This window comes from Helianthus annuus, chromosome 10 (assembly GCF_002127325.2).
Source record: "Helianthus annuus cultivar XRQ/B chromosome 10, HanXRQr2.0-SUNRISE, whole genome shotgun sequence".
NCBI lineage: Eukaryota > Viridiplantae > Streptophyta > Magnoliopsida > Asterales > Asteraceae > Helianthus > Helianthus annuus.
Genome location: NC_035442.2, coordinates 113,616,840 through 113,625,342, shown reverse-complemented (window position 1 = coordinate 113,625,342; position 8,503 = coordinate 113,616,840). Strand labels below are relative to the sequence as shown.

Sequence of the window (8,503 nt, the reverse complement as noted above, 5' to 3'; positions counted from 1 at the left end):
CTAGGCAACCCCACACTTTCAAGTATATTTATGAAGGCTTCTTCCTTTTCCATAACTCAAATGGAGTTTCGTCTCTCTTTTTGAGTGGTATCTTATTCAAAAGATAATTAGCCGAGAGAATGGCTTCCCCCCACATTTCCTGGCTCACCCCAGAACTTATCAACATGGCGTTCATCATTTCTTTCAACGTGCGGTTCTTTCATTCCGCCATGCCATTTTATTGTGGAGAATAAGGAGGTGAGCACTCATGTACAATGCCACTTTTTGCGCATAAATCGGCAAAAGGTGCAACATATTCGCCTCCTCGATCGCTTCGCAAAGCTTTTATCTTCTTTTGAAGTTGATTCTCAACTTCATTTTATACAAGATAAATTTACTTATTGCTTCATCTTTACTTTTTAGTAAATATACATAGCAATATTTAGTACTATCGTTAATAAACGTGATGAAGTACTTATTTCCACCTCTTGTGGGTACCGCTTTTAAATCACAAATATCGGTGTGAATTAAATCAAGGGGTTCGGTTATTCATTCAACCGATTTCGATGATGATCTTGTAAGTTTGGATTCTACGGAAGTTTCACATTTATAATGTAAATCAATATGGAATGTTGGTATACAATTTAAATTGATTAAACGCCGTATTGACTTAAAATTTACGTGACCTAATCTACCATGCCATTTGTTCGAATCAGAAAACTCAAGCATATAAGTAGAAGTAGTAGCAATTTTATTCATGTTCTTGACAGCCATTGCATTTAATTTGAACATGCCGTTTTGGGCGTAGCCCTTACCCACCTACATTCCTCGTTTAGTAAGAACAAAGTTGTCACTTTCAAATACTAAACGAAATCCAAACTTGTTAAGTAACCTACCCGAGACTAGATTCTTCCGCAAGTCCGGGACATACAACACGTTGCTTAGAGTGAGCTCCTTCCCTGAAGTCCACTTCAAGATCACCGTTCCTTCACCCATGATGTCAGCGGTGGCTGCATTTCCCATATATAGCTTTTCTTCTCTAGAAAGAGCCTTGAAGGTGGTAAAGAGGCTTTTGTCTGCGCAAACGTGACGGGTCGCGCCCGTATCAACCCACCATCCTTTTGGAGTGTTGGTCACGGTATTGACCTCATCCATCATTGCGCTTTTGTCGGAAATCATTGCCACCAAAGGCATTCCGTCTTCATCCACCATGTGCGCACGCTCACACTTTGGTTTCTTGCATTGGTTAGCCCGATGCCCCGGCTCGTTACAGTTGTAACAAGTCCCTTGGAACGTCTGAGGTTTCTTTTTCACAACCCCTTTCTTCAGTCCAAGGTTGCTAGCCTTTGGTTTCCCTTTGTCCTTTTTCCCCTTGCCCTTCGCGCCCTTAGAGGATTGCCCATGCTCAACCAAATTTGCGCTAGCACTAGTCTGCGCAAGGCTGCCTTTTTGGGCAATTCTATTGTCCTCTTCAATCCGAAGACGAACAATAAGGTCCTCTATAGTCATCTCCTTTCGTTTGTGTTTAAGATAATTCTTAAAATCAACCCAACTAGGAGGTAACTTTTCAATCATCGCTGCCACTTGGAATTCTCGCTAAGTGTCATGCCTTCCGCAGAGATGTCATGTAGTATGATTTGGAATTCTTGGACTTGATTCATAACTGTTTTAGAATCAACCATTTTGAAATCCAAGAAACGGGCTACCACAAATTTCTTTGTGCCAGCATCCTCCGTTTTGTACTTCTTCTCCAAGGCATCCCAAAGGTCTTTGGAAGTCTTGATGTTGTAGTACACATTATACAACGCATCTGACAGGCCGTTTAACACATAGCCACGACATATGAAATCCGAATGCTTCCACGCATCTACCGCGCACTGTCTTTGTGCGTCGGTCTCCCCTTCCACAGGTTGAGGAGTGGTTTCCGTTAAGAACCTCGCATGGTTCATGGTGGTCAGGTAGAAGAACATCTTCTGCTGCCACCTCTTAAAGTGTAGACTGTAACACTCATCTTATAGTTTCATTTTATAATCATAAAATAGCGGGCTTTTTAAAATGAAATACATAGCTAACAAAAACTTAGTTAATAAACTAAGATGTACTTCATTATAGCATTTAAACATAGTCAACTAACTAGATTAAAATATTCAACGTTTAGAAGTGTTTACAAAACAACATGTTTTACACTAGATTAGATTAGCGCGGAAGCATTCAAAACTTGTGTTCGGTTCTTGATTCCATTGCTTGATCAACATCCACAACAAACGAGCATCACCTATGGTCAAAACCACATTAATCGTTAGTTTTGACATCTTAAAATTAAGTACAAACGAGTTCTATTGCTTAAATAATGAAAAACAAACAAATTACTGCCAAACTGTGAGCCACGGTTCAGAACCGTGGCCTACGGTTCACCCAGCTCAAAACAGAACTACTAGATTGTGAGTCACGGTTCAGGACCGTGACCCACGGTTTGCCCAGCTCCAAACAGAATTTCCAGACTGTGAGTCACGGTTCAGGACCGTGACCCACGATTCGCCCAGCTCAGCCTTCTTATATTTTTTTTCCTCATAACTTTTTATTTACATATCCGTTTTAGCGGATTCTTTTTCCTACGCGTCCGTAATTAAATTACCAATGCATCTATCAAGATTATTATATCAAAATTTAGATGTACGGGCAGAAAGTCTATAAATGCCTTATGTATTTATTTGACCCGTTTAGCTTTTGCGTTAACTTAACCACTAACAAATTTTTATGTCCGCAAGACGTATTTACCCAACACCCGGGGCTTATGATCATCGGCGTTTCATTACCAAATCTATGGTTTCACGCTCTTGTAATCCGTCATTGCCAAATGCTATTTGAAACACACTTTTACTACTTACTAAACAATTATTCGACCCGTTTGGCTCATTTATGGAATCCTCCATTTCTAATGACTACCAAACACTTTCTAATCTAATTTTAACTCATTAAATCAAGTAGTGAACATTATCACTTCAACTAATACCAATCTTTATTCTAAAACACAACTTTGAACGATTACAATATCTAATTTGCATAATGTAACGAAACAAGTTACATACTTGCATAATTCATCAACATTAGTCTCTAACCATAATTACCCATTCCCGGGCTTGTCAACCTTAGCGTATCTCGTCCGTTCCATGGCTTACACTTTTATAACTCAATTTCTAATGAGTGACCTTTTAGTCACTTCAACACTACAAATTCGACCATTGTTCGACCCGTTTGGTTGTTTAATGGAAACTACCATTTTACAACACACCAAACTTACTCTAACCAATATTTGACCCGTTTATTTATCTAGTGATCTTCGTCACTTCAACTAAATACCAACTTCGTATATTATACTAATTTTAAAGTCTCCTAACGAAAATACATAATTGAGCATAACGTAACGAAACCGTAGTTACGTACCTTTAGAGCGCTCCTTTCAACGCGTGTCTCCACCGGCTTGTCCGCTTGAGGATCCGGATTCCTTGCCTATAGAGTTCAACCATATATTGTTTAGAACTCCTTTCACAACATATCACGCATAATATGATCATTCTAATATGCGTTTTTATTCGTAATTTTCTATATTTAGCCTTCTTTTAGGCATTTCAACAAACACCTAAAGGGCATTATTTTACATGGTTCATTATCAAGTTCATAACTTGTTATATAGCCAAAATTAACATCAATCGAACTATTTTATATAAATGTTAACCTCGATAAATCTGAAATCACTTCATAAATATCAGATTACACTAGAACAACAATCAAAATCCTAGTGTTTATCAAGTTTCACAAAACCCACTAATCACCTTTATTGGTGTTCATGGAATTTACTAGAATTAAGCATGATTTCAACATATACTTGTCTAGGGTTTACTCCTAGACACTATATTGTTCCTATTTCATCAATATCTCATACATGCATCAACAATTTTCGAATTCTCTAAGTTCATTCAGAAATTCAACTAGAGATTTCCCATAAAATTCACATACCTTATGACTCCTTTTCAATGTAAATCACTATTCCGTGCTCGGATTTTGATTTGGAATTGATCTTGACCTTCAATTTGTGAGATTTAGCATGAACTAGGGTTTGTGAGGGAACCCTTGTGTCGCCCTGTTGTTGAGATCGACCAGACACACACCTAAGTGTGTGTTTGGTGTGATTAATTTTGTTTTAATCATTCAAGTTTCCATTTCAACAACTTAGGTCCCTTAACTATCATTTGGTTTATATTTTTAGTATTTTTAACCCACTTATAAGTCACTACAAGACTTTTATCTAACTAGGTTATTTTTAATCCTAGTTAGTTCACTTATTTATTTACCGGTCTTTTATTTAAAATGAAAGATTTACATTTTTGGGGTGTTACATAGACCCGAGAACTTCTCGGGTCGTTCAGCGTGATTAGCCACTGTGGACGCTCCCACAGTGGTGGCGTTCAAGGGGGTTCCCGTCACAACACTCATGTTGTTAACGTTGACGTTTTCGTTCGACATGCTGAAAAATTAAAATTTAAAGTTTTAGTCAAAAGGTCTGATTTACGCAAAAACCAGAAGTAAACTAGTAAATTTTAATTTTACCACAAAATTAATGTTCAACTTCTAAGTCCAACTTTGAAGACCAAAACAGAAATTTTTAATAATTAGAAGTTACCGATTGGCTTCTAAGTCCAACTTTCAAGACCAAGTCAGAAAGTTTTTAGCAAATTTTAGGACAATTCTGAATGTAACCAAATTGTTTTCAACCAAAGTCGCTCCTTTGAAGAAGAAAACTACAATCTTAAAACAAATTTTTAAAAACCGTTCGTGTAATCAAAACCATTCTGTTTTGTGACTCAAATCAGTTCATCTCCACCACTGCAGAGCAACACCAAGAATACAACAACAATTCACTTTCTCTCCACAGCTTTTCTGATCTCTCTCTTGCAGTTTCAAGGTAACCTTCGGGTTGTAGGCGAACTCCGGCAGTGCTATTGCTCTGGCTGTTGTACCCTGGGAAACAAAACGAGTACTCTTGGGAGACTCGGAATTTGTTTTAAGGGAAGCGTGTTGAACACGTGCCTCAGTCTTCTTCTTCTACATTTCTTGTACTTTGGTTATTTTCAGTTGTAATTGTACTAGTTGGTTAGGCTTTCTCATTTCTGTATTGTAATTATTTAATAAAATTTGTTTTATTTTATTTAATTACGTGAACGGTTCCTACATTTTTAATGAGTCAGCCTGCGAATCATTTTCGGTAGATAAATATGACAACTTATAGTTTTTGTTAGGTGTTACAATTTTTTTTGACATGACAAACATGAAAAATATTCGGGTGTCGTAGTATCCACCCTGTTTAATAAACAACATGTATTAAGGTTGATGTGTCTAGTTATACGCGGATTGACATGTTTAAACCCGTTTTATTAAACAAGTAATTCCGCCAACTTGTTTAATTAAACAGGTCGACCCGCTAACATATTTACGACTTGTTATCCATTTATTACAACTCACTAACACGTTTAATACGTTTACAACTCAGTTATTACCTACAAACTCATTAGCCTTGAACGAACACGCAAACACGATATTTGAACGAAGTCTTTGACTCTTTTTATTATTTAACCAAAAGAGCACATAAATACAATAACCCTAACCATCTATTTATACTAATCGACTCAAACTCTATATAATTAAATAAACTAACCAACTAGATAACCTATCTAATTTAAATTAAAAATTATCCTAAAGTAATTCACCAATAATTATCCATAACCCTTTTTTATCTTTATTATATCCTAATTCAAGATTAACTTCTTCAACATTTAGATAAATAAGTCATACGAGTCGTGTTCGAGTTAAACTCACTGGTCTTGCTCGCAATTCAACCCGTTAACCCACCAATCCAGACAAATGAGCTTTTGGGTATGTTTGGCATGAAGCTTTTAGAAGCTTCTAGCTTTAATCTTTTAAGAAAAAAACTTTTACTCAATAAAAAGCCTTGTTTAGTTGAAGGAGCTTGAAGCTTTTAGATTAAGAGCGTGAAGTTTTTGATTGAACGCCCTACTAGTAACGTTTAGAAGTAGCTACAAGCTTTTAGGGAAAAAATGACTATTTTAACCTCTAAAGATAATAAACTTTTTAATGCACAAGTTTTTTAAATTTTTAGTTATATCCATTTTGGTCATTTTATAAATTTTATTAAAAACTCCAGCTACTTTGTCAAACACCAAATATATCTAAAAAGCTATAGCTACTACAGCTAGCAATAACCACTGGGTGTCAGCCCAGTGGCCACCGACACCCATCTTAAAACCTGCAAGGGGAGGTCGCAAGTTCGATTCTTACCCTGAGCAGACTGGGGAATTCACCGCCAGGGCGTTTGGTCAGGTAACAAACTGGGGGATCCCTCTCACAAGTCAGAGGTACCGTGTATTTACCTTTTTTTTTTTTTTTTTTCTTCTATAGCTAGCAACTTCCACCACCAGCTTCCATACTCATTTTCACAAATCAATAATCAAAATATAAAATTAGTGAACCAAAGACTGGTACTTGACGACACTCATAAGAACAATAATCAACTGAGCATTCGAATATTCGATCCACTGACCAAACACCAAAATCCGGCGAACCAGCACCTTCACCACGATGAAATCTCCGTACCCAGCACCCATAACCCCATCACAAACCCGAATCGGATGGATAGGCACCGGCGTAATGGGCGCTGCAATGGCTTCCCGTCTTCTTTCCGCCGGTTACTCCCTCACTATCTACGCCCGAACCCCTTCCAAAACCCTCTCACTCCAATCGCAAGGCGCCCGTCTCGTCCATTCCCCATCGGAAGTCGCCAAAGCAAGCGACGTCATTTTCACTATGCTGGGACACCCACCAGATGTTCGACAAATTGTCTTAGAGAACCCAGATTCAATTCTATCCTCCATAACCCCCGGAAGTGTCATAATTGACCACACTAGCAGCCACCCGGTTCTCGCCAAACAGATTTATGATGCTGCACGTGAGAAAGATTGCTGGGCTGTTGATGCCCCTGTGTCTGGTGGTGATATTGGTGCTAGAGATGGGAAACTGGCTATACTCGCAGGCGGGGACGAAGCGGTCGTAAAATGGTTAACCCCGTTGTTGTCCTTAATGGGGAAACCGAATTACATGGGTGGTGCTGGGTGTGGGCAGAGTTGTAAGATTGCTAATCAGATAACAGTGGGTGGGAGTTTGTTGGGGTTGAGTGAAGGGTTGGTGTTTGCTGAGGCGGCAGGGCTGGATAAGGCGCAGTGGCTGGAGGCGGTGATAGGCGGGGCTGCGGGGTCTATGGTGATGGAGATATTTGGGGAGAGGATGATAGGAAGGGACTTTAGGCCTGGTGGGTTTGCTGAGTATATGGTGAAAGATTTGGGGATGGGTTTGGATGTGGTGGAGGAGGATGGTGAGAAGGTGGCGGTGTTGCCTGGAGCGGGTCTATCGAAGCAGTTGTTTTCGGGTATGGTTGCTAATGGTGATGGGAAGCTTGGGACTCAGGGGCTTATTACTGTTATAGAAAGGATCAATGGCAAAAGAACTCAGAACCCGGTTTGACTCAGCTGAATTGAGCCGTTTTCAATTGGCCTGTCCTGGCCACTTATGTGATTCGATCCGACCCACCCGTTTTGGCAGGCTTACAAAAGATAAGAGCGTATTACGTTTCTCCTTCTCGTAGTAATCAGATTACAAGCGTCTCAAATCTTTAAGGTTTTTGTGTTCTATTTATGTATTACTATCAGCATATGTCGCATAGTCTGTGTATGTTTTGCGTTGTCAGCATATTTAGCTGTGTTTATATTGCAGATTTTTGTATTTTTAAAACACGCATGATTGATTCATTATTCTACGATTATAGGCAATTAGGAGTATTTACTCTTTATATATACGATTGGGTTGTTTTCATGATTTGGGTTATGTTTTATATTTGGTGGGTCAAATGGTTAAACCAAAAACTTAACTTAAAAGGAAACGAATGAATTGTTGATAGGTTTTCAATTGTAAAAAAACTTCTGCGTAGATATACTATGTTTGATCCAAGACAAAAAGCACTCGTTTATTTTGGCTATGTTCAATTTACTAATTTAGTAGAAATTCAAGATTCATATGTAGATAAAGATGTAAATCTGACATCAGTTAGAGATTTACCAAAATTAGAATTAATTTCAAGAAGATCAAGCAGCAAACAAAACAATGGTGCTACAATGGATGGACCTTACACATACTGTTGCGAGACTTCTTGAAATCTGGTATCTCTAAGTTCTCTCAAGAAGATCAAGCAGCTAACAAAACAATGGTGCTACAGTAGGCTGGATATCAAACTTTTGAAGCTGACTTTAGTATTAGAATTTTGCATTGTTCCTTGTGAATGACAGTTCCATTGCTTGATAGAATAGTTATACTACTTACAGACATGAAAAGATAAACCTAGTTGTAGCCCGTGGACGTAGATCAGACTAGCCCGAACTGCGTTAAAATTCCCATGTTC

General features: G+C 38.4%; 1 protein-coding gene and 1 long non-coding RNA gene across 2 annotated transcripts; one reads left to right on the top strand and one right to left on the bottom strand.

Moving 5' to 3' along the window:
* Nucleotides 1–2,048: 2,048 nt before the first annotated feature.
* LOC110881472 lies at nt 2,049–4,171 on the bottom strand. The gene is made up of 3 exons (XR_002559750.1): nt 3,997–4,171; nt 3,424–3,489; nt 2,049–2,254 (listed from the first exon to the last, which is right to left on the bottom strand). It is a non-coding gene; the product is annotated as an uncharacterized LOC110881472 (long non-coding RNA).
* Nucleotides 4,172–6,491: 2,320 nt separating this feature from the next.
* On the top strand, nt 6,492–7,920 carry LOC110884739 (probable 3-hydroxyisobutyrate dehydrogenase-like 2, mitochondrial). Its single transcript, XM_022132452.2, has one exon. It carries the CDS (start codon nt 6,634–6,636, stop codon nt 7,570–7,572), a length of 939 nt encoding a protein of 312 aa, XP_021988144.1. The 5' UTR covers nt 6,492–6,633; the 3' UTR covers nt 7,573–7,920.
* Nucleotides 7,921–8,503: the final 583 nt, after the last annotated feature.

What these genes read in the sequence shown, in the direction of transcription:
- LOC110884739 (XM_022132452.2), top strand. Translation starts at nt 6,634, where the DNA reads ATGAAATCTCCGTACCCAGCACCCATAACCCCATCACAAACCCGAATC.